This window comes from Tachyglossus aculeatus, assembly GCF_015852505.1.
Source record: "Tachyglossus aculeatus isolate mTacAcu1 chromosome 12 unlocalized genomic scaffold, mTacAcu1.pri SUPER_6_unloc_1, whole genome shotgun sequence".
In the NCBI taxonomy this organism is placed as follows: Eukaryota; Metazoa; Chordata; class Mammalia; order Monotremata; family Tachyglossidae; genus Tachyglossus; species Tachyglossus aculeatus.
This window is the reverse complement of record NW_024044828.1, coordinates 22,673,086-22,691,115: the sequence shown is the minus strand read 5'-3', so window position 1 is coordinate 22,691,115 and position 18,030 is coordinate 22,673,086. Positions and strand designations below refer to the sequence as shown.

The following is an 18,030-nucleotide window of genomic DNA, read 5'->3' as shown; positions in this document are numbered from 1 at the left end:
CAGGGGCCGACCCGGAAACAGAGAGAGTCAGACACAGAGACAGAGACAGAGACAGAGACAGGCCCGCAGGCAGAAATAGAGACGGAAAGACACACAGAGGCAGAGGCCCGCACAGAAACAGAGAAACGGAGACTTATTCCGGGGGTCCGAGGGGGGAGCGGGCGGGCGGGCGGGCGGGCCGGGTCGCCCCTCTCCACCTCCCCCTGACCCGAGTGGGGTCAGAGGGGAGGGGTCTCTTGGGTCGCCGCCCGGGACACACTGTCCTCTCGCCCCCCCCCCCCCGCCCCAGTTCTGTTTACCCCTAGTCACAGCCTCGGGGGTGGGGGGGGGCGAGGGGATCCCCGCCCTCTAGAGGGCCGGGACCTGCAGTCTCGCCCCCCGCCCCCCCAGCCTCTATTTCTAGCCCCTCCCCTCGCTCCTGTCCCCCTCCCCCGGCCCGGCCTGGCCCGGCCCGGCCCGCGCCTGTTTTCCAACTTGGAGGCGCCGAGGAGCCGAGCGGGGCCGGCGGGGAGGAGCGGAGGTACCGACCTCACTGTCAACCCCCTCCCCCCGGACCATCCCCCTCCCCGGCCCCCAGCCCTTCTGGCCTGGCTTCGGGCCCCCAGAACCCCCCACCCCCTCTCCGGCAGGGCAGGGCAGGGCCGGGCCGGGCCGGGCCGGGCCGGGCCGGGGGCAGCTCGACAGGAGGCGGGGGGCGGCGGCCCTGTCACAAAAGATGGGACGGGGGGCGACCCTTGGGGGCTCGGGAGGGGCAGCGGGGGAAACGAACGCCCGGCGGGCGCCCAGGCCGAGGGGCTGGCGGGGGCGGGGGGGGAGTTGTTGGGAGGGGGCTTCAGGGGCGGGGTGGTCGGGGGGCGAGTTGTTGGGAGGGGGTTTCAGGGGCGGGGTGATGGGGGGGGCTTCAGGGACGGGGTGGTGTCGGGAGCGACTGTAGTGGGCGGTCCTGGGCTGGGCCTTTGGGGGAGCCAGGGAGGGTTTATGGGAGGGTCTTGGGCGGGGGCGGGGGCGGGCCCGAGTCAAAGACGAGTGAAGGTGGAAGCGGTGGTGGCGGCGACGACGACAGGTACGGGGATCGAGGCCCGGGGGCCCGGGGGGGGCCGGGGAAAGACCGGCCGACGGGGCGGGCAGAGGAGGCCGAGGGGCGTCTGCGGAGGGAGGGCGGCGCGGGCCGGGCCGGGCCGGGCCGGGCCGGGGCCACGGCGCGCCTGTGGCCGTGGGGGCCTGTGGCCCTGCGTGGGCACCGTGTGTTCGCGGATCTCCGGAGTACCCTCTCGTGGGCTTCTGGGGGCCACTAGGTCTACGGCCTGTGAGGCCCACCGTGCCGTTGGGGTCGGTGCGGTGGACGTGTTTCTGTGTCCTAAGCATTTGTGCGAGTGAGTCGCTAGGGCCTGCCGGATGGGTGTGAGTTACGGCCTCTGTCTGTCTTGAGTCCATAGTGTGTGTGTGTGTGTGTGTGTGTGTGTGTGTGTGTGTGTATGCATCTGGTGTGGATGTGTGGATGTTATGTGCACGTTGTCTTGTGTATAGCCAGTTTTTGTATGAGCCTTGGGTGTGTGTGTGTGCGCGCGCGCGCGTTGGGGAGGCTTGCTTTGGGATTTGTCCCATGTGTGCCTGGCTGGTGTACGGTGTATCAGGTGTCACTGTCGTGCATATGGTGTATGTGGATGATGGATGGATAGGTGTATCATGACTGGTGTACGTGCGGTGTGGATGTGGGTGGATGGTGCGTGTCAATGGGTGTGTTTTTTAATGTGTGATGTGGGTGTGGTGTGTTGGTGCTAGGGGGTGTGGGGGGGTGTCGTGGGTGAGTGTATGAAATGTGTGTAGCGTGTATGTGTAACACGCCAGTGTTTGTGTGGTGTGGGTGTTGTGTGAAAGGAGGTATGGGGTGGAGTGGCTGTAATGTATGGTGTGTTCTTTATAGTATATGTGTGTGTGTTTGTGTGTGGGTATGCGCGAGCGCAAGTGCATACACGTGTATGGGGGCGGAGATTGAGTGGGGGTGTGTAAGTGCCTTATCGTGGTGGTAGAACTGAACCGGGTGCCATTGGGCAGAGATTCAGGGAGTGCCCTGGAGTGGCATGACGTGTCCCAGCCGACAGGCTAAGCCAGGCTCCCCTGCCTGGGCCCACTCCCCCTGCACACCCCCTGGAGGGAGGGTCCAATGAGGAGATTGGGAGGCCCGACCTGAGGAGGGAAAGTGGGGTGGGGGGCAAGTCTGGAAAGGCTGAAATAGGAGAGCCAGAAAGCTGACAGCAGGTGGACATGGGGCAGGGGGAAGGGAAGAGGGAGGGGAAGTGGGAGACCCTTTACCCCAGATCAGTCCTAGGCTCCAGCCCATGAATTCTTTCCCCTCAAGGTGGAGCCTAGGTCCACGTCACTGGGGGCGAACATGGGGCAGACTCTAGTCCCATGATTCCCCACCCCCAGCCCCTCGGTCCTCCAACCCCAGCCCCTCGGTTCCCCGCCTCCAGAACCACAGTCCGTCCTGCCCCCCACCCCCACCCCAGTCCCTCTGTCCCCCACTCCCAGATCCTCGGTCTTCCACCTCCAGCCGCCGTGGTTCCCCATCTCCCAACTCCTCATTCCCCGACAATTCCCTGGCCCCTTGGTCTCCCACCCCCATGATTCCCTACCTCCAGCCACCTTGGTCCCCCATCTCCCACCTCCTCGGTCTTTCACGGTTCCCCAGCCCTTTGGTCCCCCATTTCCCGGCTCCTCATTCCCCCCACAGTTTCCCAGCTCCTTGGTCCCCCGTCACTCAACTCCTCAGTCTCTAATGGTTCTCCAGTATCTTGTTCCCTCATATCCTCAGTCCCCCACCCCCAAGGTTCCCCACCCCCAGTCTCTTGGTCCCCCATTTCTCAGCTCCTCAGTCCCCCACTCCCTGCCCCTTGATCCCCCAACCCCTCAGGTACACTAACCTCCAGCCCCTCAGTCCCCTACCTTCCAGCCTAGCAGTCTCAGAGCCCCCAAGCTTCAGTCTCTCAGCCCCCCACCCCCTAGACCCTTGCTGCCCCATCAGTTCCTCATCCTCTAGCCCCAAGTTTTCCAGCCTCTTGCACCCCGACCCACAGCTCTTTTTTCCTTTCAAGTACCCCCAGACCAGGGTTGACCTGGTCCTAGATGCCCTGTGGCTCCCCCACACAAGCACTGCATACTGGGGGTTGGGAAAGGATTATTGGGGAGGGGTGATGGGAAGGAAGAAGAATTTAGGCACTTGATTGAGGCTGTGTGACTTCGGTCAGAAGCAGCACCTCTCCAAGAGGGTCACTCACCTTCTCTGTGCCACTTCTGACCCTCCAAGTCCAGAAAAGTGAAGGCCCCTAACCCCTGACTCCTAACATTGATCAATAAGAGTCCAGTAAGTGACTCCCAGAGAATCTCCCTGCCTCTTCCCAGCTCTTAATCTCGGCATTTGTGCTCTTTCTCTGTCATCTCTCAAGTCTCTTTCTGAATCTCTGTCTCTGTTCAAAGTTTAACTCCTGGAGATTTATTTGCCTTTGGGGTGGAGCCCAGGGAGAGGGAGGCAGAGAGTGCTGCCGGCCCCCCACCCGCCTTGGGTCCCCAGTCTCATGTCTGGCCATTCCTTAGCTCCCGTCTCTCCTTTCTCCCCTTGAGCTGTTGACCTTGGAGCCTGAAAGTGAAGGTCACAGAGGCCAGAGGCCCTCTCCCTCCTTTCTCCTCAGTCAAACCTTGCCCAGCCCCTAAGCCTCAGTCCCTCCAGACCCGTTGATCGGTCCCTCCTTCCAAAGGCAGACTCCAGGAGGGGGTGGGAAAGGGGGAAAGCTTTCTAAAAATAGCAGCAAGAAAGGGGAGCTGTGTCCTCAGCACCCACCCCAGCCCCTTCCCCTGGGTCAGTCTGTGCCAGGCAGGGCCTTGGTTGAGACTAGGAGAGATTTTACACCTCTGGAACATTCTGACCCCATCCTTCAGGAGGTTCCTGCAGGGGTCCAAGCAGGCCCCCCATCACCCCGGCCCTTCCTCTCCCTAATTCATTCTCCCCACTCGCTCCCCGCCACCTCCCCAGCTGTGTCTCCAATGAGTCACTGGTCCCAGAACTCTCGACTTCTGGAATCCAGGCCTGTGTGGTCACGTGGACCTTGGGAAGAGATCCCAGGCCCACTGCCATGATGTGTGTGTGTGTGTGTGTGTGTGTGTGTGTGTGTGTGTGTTGGGCCAGGCGGAGGTCTCCCCACAGCTGTTTGGGGGGCCTAAAGTCATTCCAACATTACCCCTCACCTACTCTTACCTCTGCATGATCACAGTTGAGCAAAAAAAGAAAAAGGGTAGGGACAGGGTTGGTGTAGGGCCAGAACAGGAACAGAACAAGAACAGGGACAGGCAGGCATAGGACAAGAATGAGAACCCAGGCTCTTGCATAGGGGGATGATGGTTCTGGGCACAAGAGGTAGCTGCAGTCAGACCTAGACCTTGTGGGTCAGGGGCGCCTGTGCGGTGGAGACAGGCTTCATCCACCCCAAGGGCCCCAGCCTGCTAGGACTGGTCAGAGAAGCGACGATGGGGCCATGTCCACACAGAACAGAAAAGCACAAGACAAATGTCAGTTGGACCCTGGAGGGCAGTGGCTCCGGGCCCAGGGAGCACTGGGGGCTGGAAGGACTCTGCAGGACAGTTGGGAAACAAAGAGGCTAGATCTGATGACGCGGAGGCTGCTGGGCCAGGAGTGGAAAGAAGTAGAGTTAAAATCCACAGATGCCCCACTCTGAAATGGGCCACCAGGGAGCAAGCTGACAGGGGAGAGTGGTAGCTGGAGAGCAGGGTGGCCTGAGAGGGGGGTGGTCAGAGAGAGGGGTGGTCAGGGTTCCTGGTAATCAGGGAGCATAGTGGCTGGGTGCATGGTGGCCGGAGAGATTGGTGGCCAGGGAACTTGGTGGTTGGGGACATTGGTGGCCAGGGAGAATGGTGATCAGGGTGCGTGGTGACTGAAGAGAGTGGAGGCTGGGGCACATGGTGTCTGGGGAGTGTGGCGACTGGAGAGAGTGAGGGCCAGTATGTGTGGTGGCCAAGGAGTGTGGTGTTCAGAGAGAATGGTGGCCAGAGAGCGTGGCGGTGCAGTGCATGGGCATCAGGAAACAGGTGGCCGGGGCACATGATGGCCAAGGAGTGTGGGGGTCACGGAACATGGTAGTCAGGGTGAGTATGATCAGGAAACGGGGCTGGGGAATGTAGGAGGCCGATCAATATGGGAGCTGGGGAACATAGTGATCAGAATGTATGATGATCAGGAAATAGGGGTCCAGGCAGCTAGGGTTCTGGGGAATGTGATCAGGGTGTGTAATGATCGGGAAATTGAGGGCCAGGGAGCATGGGGGCTGGGAAACATGGTGATCAGGGTGCATCATGATTGGGAAATGGGCAGGGAGCGTGTGGTCTGGGAAATGGTCGGCCAGGGTGCCCGGTGCCCAGGAGACAGGCAGCTGTGGTACACAGTAGCCAGGAAATGGGGCACTGGGGCTTGTGGTAGTTAGGGAGCAACGTGTGGCCAGGGCAGGTGGTGTTTGGGGTGTTGACTGTGAGAATGGCGTAGATAGGAGCATAAAATCCAAGTGGAAAAGAGGGGCATCATAAACAGCTTTGCCTGGAAGTGCCAAACTTAAAACAAGTACTAGCAGTAAGCGCTTACTGTGTGAAGGGCACTGTACCAAGTGCTGGAAGCTAAGATTGTAAGCTTTAGAGGGCTCATGATCTAAAAATATAAGGGGAGAGAGGGCATTATGACAGACCCATAAGGAGCAATGAAACAAAACACTAAGGCAGACATTAAAGACATGGACAGATACATATAAACTAAAACCAAAAATAATAATAATAATGATGGCATTTATTAAGCGCTTACTATGTGCAAAGCACTGTTCTAAGCGCTGAAAATCTGAAAAAGCGCCAAAAATCTGTTGGACACTCTGGCTAGAGGAGCAAACAATCAAGCAGCTGTCTTTATCGAGCACTTACTGCGTGCAGAGCACTGTACTAAGCACTTGGGAGACAGATTCCCTTCCTACAACGAGCTTACGGTCAAGGGGGGAATTTCAGGCTTCTCAGAGCTCGGGGTTCAACAAGATTATGTAACAGGAGGGTTGGCAGGCCGCCTGGCCAAGGAGCACTAGAAAACTGGAAATGTTCAGCGGAAGCCGTCAGTCAAGTGGCCTCACTAGGAACAGTGTGACACTGCTCACCACACAGCTCTCCTCTTGGAAACCCTCAAACAGCTCATTGGGAAGATAGAAGGTTGGATTTTTGATAGGATGAATGACTTTGATGATAGGATTCCCAGGGAAAGACATTGTCCTGGATTTAATCGGTTTCCACCTCTATAAAATGGGGATCAAATACCTGTTCTCTCTCCCCCTTAGATAGCGAGCCCCATGTAAGACGGGGACTCTATCTGACATGATTATCTTGTATCTACCCCACTGCTTAGTACAGGGCTTGTCACAGAGTACGCACTTAACAAAATACTACAATTATTCTTATTAGTAGTAGTAGTAATACTAGTAGTAGTAGTAGTATGAATAATCCTGAGGAGGGAGCAGGACCTGGGTTGGGACTACTAGTAGCCCCAGCTTGATCAAGTGTACCGTTCTTGTTGGAGAGAAAAGGCCATGAACCAAAATCCCCATACAAGGCTATTACACTTTAGGAAAGGAAACTGTTACACATGAGCCTTGGTCGGGAAAAAGCTGAAAGGAGCGCCTCAAAGACGAGACAGAAACAAGCCCCAAGCACCTGGTTCTCCTAGTGCGCAAGGGAACATTCTTACCAGTGCCATGGTAGGAAGACTCAGGTTCCAGTGCACATGCCAAGTCCATGCACGCACATGTTCTAGTACTTACGCCAAGTCCATGCACGTGGTCCAGAGCTCACGGGATCCAAGCCCGCACGTGCACCTTCACATAAGCCGTTCCTTCCACCACCACGCTGTCCTGCGTCCAAACCGGCTCGTGCTGCTGGATGCACATTCTCTGCCCCTAAAACCACATCCCAGCTGGGACATGTACTCTGGCAGAACAAGGTGCATTAGAGTCCCTAGCAGCAGGTGATCACTAGATTGTAAGCTCCTTGAGGGCAGGGACCATGTCTACCAACTCTGTTGTACTGTCCTCTCCCAAGTGCTCAGTGCAGTGCTCTGCACCCAGGAAGTGCTCGATAAATACCGTCAATTGATTGATCAACCAGAAGCCCTGTGTGGTAAACCAGCAAAGCCAAAGGTCACAGAGGGAAACTTCCCCCTTTTTTAAAATGGAAAATTTCTTGAGGAGAACAGGAAGGTCAATAAGGAGTGGCAGTCAAGTGCAAACAGGAAATTAAGCTGGCCAAAAAGGAGCTTGAAGAAGAGCACCTGGCACAGAGTGCCAAAATTAATAATAATAGAACCTTCCAAAGTGATTAAATAGGACACAGCTAGGAGAAAAGGCTCATTCAGGGATGCTAAGGAGATAGCCAAAAGGCAAAGAAATCCTCCTGTTTGGTTTTTACCTGGGATGATATTTCCACAAGGGAAGTTTTAGGCTACCCTAAATGTAAAGTCATCCTGGGGATCAAACAGCTCCCTGGCAAGTGCTGAAGGAGCTGGGAGGGAAGGGGCCGGCTTTGAGCCGGAGCAGCGTCCAGTAAGGACCACTGGGTAGGAGGAGTGACAGGGTGGGACAGGGCTCCAGAGAATCCTCATCTGTGAGAAAGATCCAGAGATGATCCTGGGAATCAGAGTCTGACAATAATAATAATGGCATTTATTAAGCACTTACTATGTGCAAAGCACTGTTCTAAGCACTGGGGGGATACAAGGTTATGAGGTTGTCCCACGTGGGGCTCACAGTCTTCATCCCCATTTTACAGATGAGGGAACTGAGGCCCAGAGAAGTGAAGTGACTTGCCCAAAGTCACACAGCTGACAAGTGGTGGAGCCGGGATTTGAACCCATGACCCCTGACTCCAAAGCCCGTGCTCTTTTCCACTGAGCCACGCTGCTTCTCCATACCTGGAAATCCCAGTGCTCTGCACGTAGTCAGCACTCAGTAAATACCGCTGGCTGATTGATTGATTGATTGGAAAATTAGCAAAATCTGAAATCCAGTTCCGAATCAATGAGCACTTTGAAAACTCCAAACTGCAGAGGAAAAAAACAACACGTTGGGAGAGGGGAGGGGAGAAGAGGGGAGGAACAAAGCTCCTCTGGAACCTGCTGGAGTCCCCTCAAGAGGTCGAGGGCCCAGTTGGCAGGAGGATCGAGGGAACCCCGAGGCCAAAGTCAATGGAGATTATCATAGGCCTTTGGCAAGTTCCCCTGCCTGGGCTTTTAACAAAGAGTCACGGGCTTGGAAGGGACCCAGCACGGGAGAAGACGAGTAGGGATAAGCAGTCACTTTTCAGGGGGTGGAAGTGTAGGTACCCGGGCTGAGATCAGTTTTATTTTGTTATCAATCTATCTATGACTGGAAGAGGGACCCAGCCGGGTTTGCCACGCAGGGAGGGATTAAGCTCAGGAATCAATCCCAGAGCCAAGGGAGCGGATAGAGAAGCAGCAGGCAAAGGCCAGTTGAGCCCCTGGGGAAAAGGACCAAGGACTGAGGGTAAGGAGCCGAGTGGTACTGGCTTCCAGTCGTGACTCAGGTTGGAGCTTGCTCTCGAGTCTCCAGTGAAGTGTGCAGCAGCAGCAGCAGCAGCAGCAGCCCAGGAAGCCGAGGGACTATGCATCTTCCAGAGTGGTGGGGGCAGAGCCAGCGGGGTTGGGCACGGGCAGAGGGAAGACTACAAGGCAGAAAACTCTGGCTGGATAATAATAATAATAATAATGGCATTTATTAAGCGCTTACTATGTGCAAAGCACTGTTCTAAGCTGCTGGGGAGGTAACAAGGTGATCAGGTGTCCCATGTGGGGCTCACAGTCTTAATCCCCATTTTACAGTGCTATATGTATATGGATCCGACATATAGCCATGCCCAGAGCACTGCCTGCATGTAATAATAATAATAGTAATAAAAATAACAACTGTGGTACTTGCTAAGCTCTTACTGTGTGCCAAGCACTGGATTGGACACAGTCCCTGTCCCACATGGGGCTCACAGTCTCAATCCCCATTTTACCGATAAGGCAGCTGAGGCACAGAGAAGTGAAGTAACTTGCCCAAGGCCACACAGGATGACCTTCTGTTTCCCAGGCCCATGCTCTATCTACTACACTATGCTGCTTCCCGTGCTTTTTAGTCACAGCATTTGAGGGCAGACAGAGCAGAGCTGGAGAAGGAAGAACAACCAAGAAAATTAGGGGACTAGAGCCCCTTCCATGTCAAGAGAGATAATAATTATAATTATTATTATTATGATATTTATTAAGTGCTTACTGTGTGTCGAGCACTGTTCTAAGCACTAGGGTATAAACATGATAACCAGGTTGGACAAAGACCCTGTCCCACATGGGACTCACGGTTTAAATTCCCCATTTTAGAAGTGAGGTAACTGAGGCCCAGAGAAGTGAAGTGACTTGCCCAGGGTCACACAGCAGACAAGTGGCAGCGTCTCTCTGGCCCAGATGGGTGCAGGCTGAGAGAGGGCACAGGACTCAACTTGACAGAATCAGAAAGGAAGGTGGAAGGGCAAATGCTGAATTGCTGTTTCCTGAATCCCAGCCACCCAGGATAAGGGGCTCCCACTGGATCTGGGGGGTAGCAGGTTCAGGACGATCAGGGGCAGTGGATGAGCCCAGGGAATCCATGCCCCCAGGAAGCAGCAGCAGGCCCATGGAGGAGGGTCTGGGCTGCCTCACTGTGGGAAAATCAGGGACGGAGAAAGAAGGAGGGTCAAGGCTGTTGGATGGACAGTGCTGGGTCCCTGGCGTGGAGACGGGAGAGTTAGGGGTGTGGGCTGGGCTGCCCCTAACGATTAGGTTGGTGGAGGATGTTAGAGGAGGGAAGTCTGCAGGTTGGGGGGCAAGGACTCCCATCAACCCTGCAGAGTTGGGACTCCCCATCACCGCTTTCTCCCCCTCCAGGCAGCCATGGCAGAACTTCAAGAGGTGCAGATCACTGAAGAGAAGCCACTGCTGCCAGGACAGGCGCCGGCAGCTGCTAAGGTCACCAAACATTCATTCATCCATTCAATCATATTTATTGAGCACTTACTGTGTGCAGAGCACTGTACTAAGTGCTTGGGAAGTACGAGTCGGCAACATATAGAGACGGTCCCTACCCAACTTGACTGTGGACCCCAAATCCCTCAGACCTCAGATCCTTCAACCCCATTCCCAATCCTCCTTGATGTCTGTAACCTCTGACCCCCGTTCTCATACTGAGCCTCCCCCTCCTTCCCCCCTGCCCCTCCTCTGTTCTCTCTCTCTCTCTGTGCCGCCTCTGCTCTCTCTCTGCACCTGCCTCTGGTCCCCTGGTGCCTGTCTTGGTCTCTCCGTCTGGCTGTGATGTTCCTCTCCGTCTCTCCAGGAGGCTGAGTTAGCAGCTCGAATCCTCCTAGATCAGGGACAGGTAAAAGTCCTGGGGGTGATCTCACTCCCTCTCTCCCCCCAGGCAGCCACCTCCACCAGCCCTGGGCCCAACCCTGTCTTGGGGTACTGGGGAGAGGTGATGCTTCCTTCAAGTCGGGCCCCTCCACTTCAGCATGACTCACCCCGACCAACTTTTGCCTCTCCTCTTACCTCCGCTGGGGCTCTCCTCTTATTTTTGCCCTGTCTTCCCCCATGCTGATGTCAGCCTGACTCCAGTGTTCCTGTGGCATGACCCCTGATCTCTGACCCCACAGACTCACTCTGTGGAGACCCCCTATGGCTCTGTTACCTTTACTGTCTATGGCACCCCGAAGCCCAAGCGTCCAGCAATCCTCACCTACCATGATGTGGGGCTCAACTGTGAGTCCACCCGTCCCTGGATCTGCCCCACCGACTCCCTGTCCCCTCCTCTGGACCATGCCCCCATTTCCCCGTCCCCATTTCCCCCCTGATTCCCTGTCCCCTCCCCTGGACACTCCCCACTCCCTGTCCCCTCCCCTGGACACTCTCTGGTCCCCTCCCCCGGACCCCTCCCTCCAGTTTCCCTCCCACTCCCTGTCCCCTCTCCTCTGACTCTGTCTCCTCCCCAGCCTCCAAGAACCCTTCGTGAAGTAAGTAATCTCTAACCTTTGATCTCTGGGGTCGTTGCCATGGGGTGGGGGTCTCCTCAGTCAAGAGCTGTTTCCAGACACTGTTCCAGTTTGAGGACATGCAAGAAATCCTGCAAAACTTTGTCCGTGTACACATCGATGCACCGGGCATGGAAGAGGGAGCGGCAGTCTTCCCCCTGGGGTAAGGCCCTCACCACCCTGCAACTCCTAGACACCCGAGGCCAAGATGAAGGGAAGGAGGGGACAGGGAGGGAGAGGACAGGGAATTGCTGCATTGCTGACCCCCTCCCCCAACCCCCTCTCCTTCCAGGTACCAGTATCCATCTCTGGACCAGCTGGCTGACATGATTCCTTGCATCCTGCAGTTTTTAAAGTGAGACTACCCTCCCAATCCCTCTGGGACACACTCCAGTGTCTCTCCTCAGAACCCACGCCCCCCCCACAACGCTTCACCCCGCACATATACTGGCAACCTCTTCCCTCTGTCTGCATGTCCCACTTTCCTGGGAGTCCTAGACTGGGGTAAGGCAGGTGGCCCCACCCTGGCTTCTGATTCCCCACCTTTGACTGACAAGCAGCTGGGCAGGAGAAAGGGTCCCAGAGGCAGGCCCAGGGCCTCTCGCCGTTGCCTCCTCCAGAGTTCAGGTGGCTGGACCGGCTGGAGTCATGGGACCTGGGTTCTAATTCTGGCCTTGCCACCTGTTCTGCTGTGTGGGCAGCTACTGGGCAGCAGATGCATACCCTAGGGGTTCTTCCTTGACTGCGAGATCTTCTAGACTGCGAGCCCACTGTTGGGTAGGGACTGTCTCTATATGTTGCCAACTTGTACTTCCCAAGCGCTTAGTACAGTGCTCTGCACACAGTAAGCGCTCAATAAATATGATTGATTGATTGATTGATTGATCCAGCCCCTGTTCAGCAGCAGCCGTGGTGACCTCGACCGGTCAAAAACCTTCTGCTCTGCTGCCAGCCCCAAGTCCAGCGGGTCGAGACTGGCACTCTGGGCTTTTTGCCGCAGGTGCTGGAAGGCCCAGGCAAGGCCTGGGGCCCATTTTTCCCCCTGTGACTTGGCTCCTGGCCATGATGGGCTCAAAGTGACACACCCAGGGGAACCAGACCAATGGTCTCTTCCCCTAAGCGGCTGGGGGAAAGGGAGCACTTTGTGCATAAGCGTGTGAGTGCACCTGTGTGTATGTGCACGCATGTCATGTAGGTGGGCATATGTATCTGCAAACGTGCCAAAGTGGGATGATGTGTGCATGCATTTGCGCATCAGTATGCGTGTACTCGCATATATTCATTCCATCGTATTTGTTGAGCACCTACTGTGTGCAGAGCACTGATCTAAGTGCTTGGAAAGTACAATACAGCAACAAAGAGAGACAATCCCGGCTCACAGTGGGCTCCCAGTCTAGAAGAGGGGAGACAGACATCAAAACAAGTAAACAGGCATCAATAGCATCAATATAAATAAATAGAATTAGAGATAATAATGATGGCATTTGTTAAGCGCCTACTATTCATTCAATCGTATTTATTGAGCGCTTACTGTGTGCAGAGCACTGTACTAAGCGCTTGGGAAGTCCAAGTCGGCAACATATAGAGACGGTCCCTACCCAACAGCGGGCTCACAGTCTAGAAGGGGGAGACAGACAACAAAACAAAACATATTCACAAAATAAAATAAATAGAATAGTAAATATGTGAGGAAAGGACAGATTTTAGCGATTTTTTTTAAATAATAATAATAATGTTGGTATTTGTTAAGCGCTTACTATGTGCAAAGCACTGTTCTAAGCGCTGGGGTAGATACAAGGTAATCAGGTTGTCCCACGAGGGGCTCACAGTCTTCATCCCCATTTTACAGATGAGAGAACTGAGGCCCAGAGAAGTGAAGTGACTTGCCCAACGTCACACGGCTGACAAGTGGCAGAGCTGGGATTTGAACCCATGCTCTTTCCACTGAGCCATGCTGCTTCCCATTAGACTGTGAGCCCACTGTTGGGTAGGGACTGTCTCTATGTGTTGCCAATTTGTACTTCCCAAGCGCTTAGTACAGTGCTCTGCACATAGTAAGCGCTCAATAAATACGATTGATGATGATGATGATGATGATATATATGCACATCAGAACAAGTAAACAGGCACTAATACAAATAAATAGAATTTTAGATATGTACATATATACACAAGTGCTGTGGGGTGGGGAGGGGGTTAGAGCAAAGGGGGCAAGTCGGGGCGATGGGAAGGGGAAGGGGAGCTGAGGAAAAGGCGGGCTTATATGTACATACACAAGTGTATTATGCATATTTGTGAGCATGTGTGGTGAGGGAGTGAGGGGCAGATCTGGGCGAGGCTGTGGGTGTGCTGAATCCGCATTCCATTTCCAACTCCCCTTTGGTGGTGGTGGGGCCGGGGGGCTCTCTCCAGTCACCTGGACCTGGGAATGTGGATGAGCTGGGGTGGAGGCTGAAGGTCTGGCAGGATATGACATGTGACATAAAGTTGCTGCTTGTTGGGGAATTAGTGTAGTGACATGGCCTAATGGAAAGAGCACAGTCTTGGGACCAGGGTTCTAACTCTGGCTTTGCCACTTGTCTGCTGTGTGACCTTGGGCAAATCCCTGAATTTCTCTGTGCTTCAGTTATTTCATCTGTAAAATGGGACTTACATTAGACTCTGAGCACCATGTAGAACAAGGACTGCATCCGACCTGATTATCTTGCATCTACCCAGACACTTAGTACGGTGTTTTGTGTATAGTAAGCCCTTAACAAATAATGGCTTCTTATTTTGAGGCTGCTCTGACCCCAGCCTTGTAGGTCTGACCTGTGGCCCCAGCCCCATCGGTCTGACCTACGGACCTATGGTCCCAAAGACATTTATTTGGTCTGACCCACGGACTTCATGGCAGTGTGGGCCAACAGTCTCAGAGATGTCCTGGGATAGATGGGCTGCCGGGAGGTCATCAAAGGGCTCACCGGCCAGGGCCAGGGCAGTGCGGGAGGACAAGGGGCCCTAGGAGCCGGGGAGATCCCCCTTCCCCGATCTGTCCTCTACCTGCTCCTTCATTCCCCACCCGGCGCTGGAAATCATGGCTGTCCACGTTTCTGTTCTGGCCCCCCTCCTGCGTCTGGGGACTTCGGTCTCCACGACGATACTGCCCCACCCTGGTCCCCACCCGACTCTTCTCAGACCCTGGTCCCGACCTCGAGGGACCCGGAATCTAGAATTTCTCCTCTGCCTCCAGTTTCTCCACCATCATCGGGATCGGGGTCGGAGCTGGAGCCTATGTGCTGTCCCGCTATGCTGTAAGAGGCTGGGTTGGGGTGGGGAGGATGGGGATGGGAATGGGCTGGGAGAGGGGTGAAGGGGGTTGGGTTATTCGGGAGGGGGATTGGAGGCTGCCCCCGCCCCATCTCCCCTGAAGCTCCTCTATTCCCCAGCTCTCACATCCCGACACGGTGGAGGGTCTCGTCCTCATCAACATCGACCCCAATGCCAAGGGCTGGATGGACTGGGCTGCACACAAGGTCGGGGGGGGGTGGGGAGGGTGGGGGGAGAGGGACAGGGAACGAGGCGCAAGAAGGAATGATTGGGGCAGGAGGGAGAGGGTGGGGCAGGAAGGGCAGGATGAGGGACAAGGGGGAGAGGATGGGGGCCAAGAGGGGAAAGTGGGTGGTAGCAGGAGGATACCCCAGGATCTCCCTGGGGGGAGGGGAGACCCAAGATCCAGAAGGGGACTTAGTCCCTCCCTGGCTCGGGCCCCCTCACGTGACCCCACACCGCCTGCAGCTGACCGGTCTGACGTCCTCCGTCTCGGAGATGATCCTCGCACACCTCTTCAGCCAGGTGGGGCCTGGCCCTGGGGGTTCACGTAGGGATGGGGGTGGGAGGGGTGCAGGTCCTGGGGAGGGCTCTCCCAGGAAACCCCCCCACACCCCCACCACCTCGCCTTCCCCAGGAGGAGCTATCGGGCAGCTCGGAGCTGGTACAGCGCTACCGGGAGGCGATCGTGCATGCGCCCAACCTGGACAACATGGAGCTGTACTGGAACAGCTACAACAAGTACCCAAGTTGGGGACCCCGGTGGGGGGGCGGAGGGGAAGGAGGGGGGACCTGGAGCACGGGTGGGAAAACACGGTGCTTGCACATGGTGGGGGGGTGGCAGGGGAGCCTGGGAAGGGGGTGCGGGGGGGGAGGGAAGTGGGCACCAAATTCCAGCCCTGCCTCCCCCCTCCACCCGGGGCCTCAGATTCCCCTGGTAAAATGATCTCCTGTCCTCGCTTGCCCCAATATGGGGCACAAGGGACTGGGACACAAGTCACTCTGTGCCCTGCCCCCCACCCCCGGCTCCCCTCCCCCACCTCGTTAGCTAAAGTCACAGAGACACCCCCGATATTCTGTGGGGAGAGGGAGGCAATTTCTACCTCTAATTCTCCCCCCTCACCCACCCACCTCCAGTCGCCGAGACCTGAACTTTGAACGTGGAAGTGACATCACCCTCAAGTAAGCCTCCCCGGACCCCAGATGAACCCCCTCCGCGACCCCCAGCTCTGAGACCCTGGATCCTTACAACCCGTGCCCAGAACCTTGCTGTCTGGGGAGAGGAGTCTGCTGGCTTCTGCCCCTGATTGAGGTTCATCTGACCATTCCCCTGGGGTTGGGGTCCCGAGGCCCAGCCCCCCCACCTGACCGCCTTGCCCTTTCCCTTCTGTATCCGCAGGTGCCCCGTGATGCTGGTGGTGGGGGACCAGGCACCCCATGAAGATGCTGTGGTGAGAGGGGCTGAGGGAGGCCCTGGGAAGGGCAGGGGGAGGGGGCTGAATCTCCAGGTTTTCCCAACCTTCATCCCCCTCCCCCCTACTAGGTGGAGTGTAATTCAAAACTGGACCCCACCCAGACCTCCTTCCTTAAGGTCAGTGATGCCCCCCCAACCGGCCCCTTCTTCCTGGCTCCCACCACGGGACAGGCACCCCCGGAGTTGCTGCGGAGAGCTCTGGGTGGGCAGTTACTCTGGGGGCAAACAAGCCAATTGGTCACATGTTGCCCATAACCTATCCTGAGGGGGAAAGGTCATAGCCCGGGGAACATGGGGCAGAACCTAGTCAGCAGGGGGTTGATTGATGGTTGCGTGGGCTGGGGGGACCCGTTGTGTCATCCCCTCCTGCCACCCAGGCATGGACTGGGTCACCACCGGCCCACTAGCTCCACTCCAGCTCTCTCTTGTGGAAGGGAGAGGCGAGGAGGAAAATGGAAGTGGAGGGAGCCTGTCCACCCCCACCATCCTATTGCTCATCTCTCTCAATCCCTCCCCCTTTCTGTGTCTCCGGGACAGATGGCCGACTCGGGAGGTCAGCCTCAGTTGACCCAGGTGAGTATTCAGCCACTCAGAGGGCATGAGGGGTGAAAGATGGGGGGAAGAGGGGAAAGGAGAGAGGTAGGGGACTCCCCTCCTAAGCCCACTCTGCTCCTAGCCCTCTTCCAAAGCCCCTTTCCTGTCCCTGGTCATCCTCTCCCTGTTAGCTCTCTTTCTTGTCCTCCCCACCCCTCCCAGCTTCCAGTAACCCCTTCCCACTTCTCATCCTTTGCAGCCAGCCAAGCTGACTGAGGCCTTCAAGTACTTCCTGCAAGGAATGGGTTACAGTGAGTAAGGGGCAGGCCTCATCCCCAGGGACTGGGCAGGCACCCCGTCCCCAGGCACAGCTGGTGTGCCCTGGGATGAGGGAACAGGGATCTGGGCTGGGGAGAGCCAGAGGGGGACCATGGGAGAGCCAGAAGGGGACCACAAGACAGCAGATGGTCCAGTTGGCCAGAGCTCATCTCCTGCAGTGTCCCTGCAGTGCCCCAGGCCTAAGCCCTGGGGAGGGGCTAGCTCCTTGGTGGTGAGGACAACCAGAAGGGTGTGGGAGGGGCAGAAAAAGGGAAAGTGGGGAGAACATCTGCCCACTTACACATGGAACTCTACCTCCATCCTCCCACCCAGCTCCCCATCCGTGACCCGGTCCCCTTGTTCAGCACCCCCAACCCGTGACCCCTGGCCTTCCCCCACCACAGTGGCCTCGTCCTGTATGACGCGTCTGTCCCGCTCCCGCACCGCCTCGCTGACCAGCGCAACTTCCATCGACGGCTCCCGCTCCCGCACGCTGTCCCAGAGCAGCGAGTCCAGCCCCCTCCCCCAGGGACCCACCATGGAGGTCTCCTGCTGAGCGCCCCTTCCCCCTCCTCCCTTCCAGCACAGGGCTTGGTGGGGAGAGAGCAAGGGGGTGGGGGCGGGCCACCAGGAGACAGTCTCATACCCTGGGCCTCAGACCTTGACCTTTGATTGGATGGATCCCCAACCCTGACCTCTAACTTGTGACCCCAAAGGAGAAAGCCCCAAGATCTTTCCCCAAGATGTTTCCCCCTCGGTTGTGGAGAGTCAGGAGGAGGGGGTCTGCTTGCCCCCTGTAGTATGCTGAAGCCTCTGATTCAGGAGGTGCCCTGATGCCGCCAACCAACAGGGGAAGGGGTGAAGGTACCCCCAGAGCCGAGAGAAGGAGGCTAATGGCTATCAGCCTCCAGGGAAAGGGAGAGGGGAGTGAGGTTGCATTGGTATGTGTGTGGTTGGGGTGGGGTAGGGGGGTGGGTTTGGGGGGGAGAAGAGTGCTAGGAGACTACTGAAGAGGAAGTACTGCTTGCCCCAGGCTGGGACAAGAAGGCCAGAGGGCGAGGGCAGATGGGAGGGGGAAGTGAGCAGGACTATGCAGGGGAAGGCCTGGGGACTGGGGGTTGCTTGGCTGCACTAACCTGCATAGCTTTCAGTGTGTATGGAGTGGGGAAGGGGCTACAACCCTGCCTAATGCTGCTTGAGAAATGTGGAGGGAACCATGGGGTTATTGACCACATTGTGGGGGGCTTTCT

General features: G+C 56.6%; 1 protein-coding gene across 4 annotated transcripts; it reads left to right on the top strand.

Moving 5' to 3' along the window:
* Positions 1 to 441: 441 nt before the first annotated feature.
* NDRG2 (NDRG family member 2) lies at positions 442 to 17,746 on the top strand. Of its 4 annotated transcripts, none has more exons than XM_038741549.1 (16): positions 442 to 520; positions 10,010 to 10,090; positions 10,455 to 10,496; positions 10,771 to 10,876; positions 11,188 to 11,308; positions 11,438 to 11,500; positions 14,378 to 14,438; positions 14,574 to 14,660; positions 14,923 to 14,979; positions 15,092 to 15,195; positions 15,592 to 15,636; positions 15,854 to 15,905; positions 15,998 to 16,045; positions 16,466 to 16,501; positions 16,722 to 16,773; positions 17,185 to 17,746. In XM_038741549.1, exons 2-16 carry the CDS (start codon positions 10,016 to 10,018, stop codon positions 17,334 to 17,336), a joined length of 1,101 nt encoding a protein of 366 aa, XP_038597477.1. In that variant the 5' UTR covers positions 442 to 520; positions 10,010 to 10,015; the 3' UTR covers positions 17,337 to 17,746. The 4 variants fall into 4 exon arrangements, with proteins under 4 accessions (XP_038597477.1, XP_038597476.1, XP_038597478.1 ...); XM_038741548.1 differs by lacking the exon at positions 442 to 520 and adding an exon at positions 1,000 to 1,063; XM_038741550.1 differs by lacking the exons at positions 442 to 520; positions 10,455 to 10,496 and adding an exon at positions 1,000 to 1,063.
* The last annotated feature ends 284 nt before the right edge of the window (positions 17,747 to 18,030 follow it).

Coding starts and splice junctions, on each gene's coding strand:
- NDRG2 (XM_038741549.1), top strand. CDS start 10,016: ATGGCAGAACTTCAAGAGGTGCAGATCACTGAAGAGAAGCCACTGCTG. Junction 10,877..11,187: donor CCATGATGTGGGGCTCAACT/GTGAGTCCACCC, acceptor GGGTCTCCTCAG/TCAAGAGCTGTTTCCAGACA. Junction 11,501..14,377: donor TGCATCCTGCAGTTTTTAAA/GTGAGACTACCC, acceptor CTCTGCCTCCAG/TTTCTCCACCATCATCGGGA.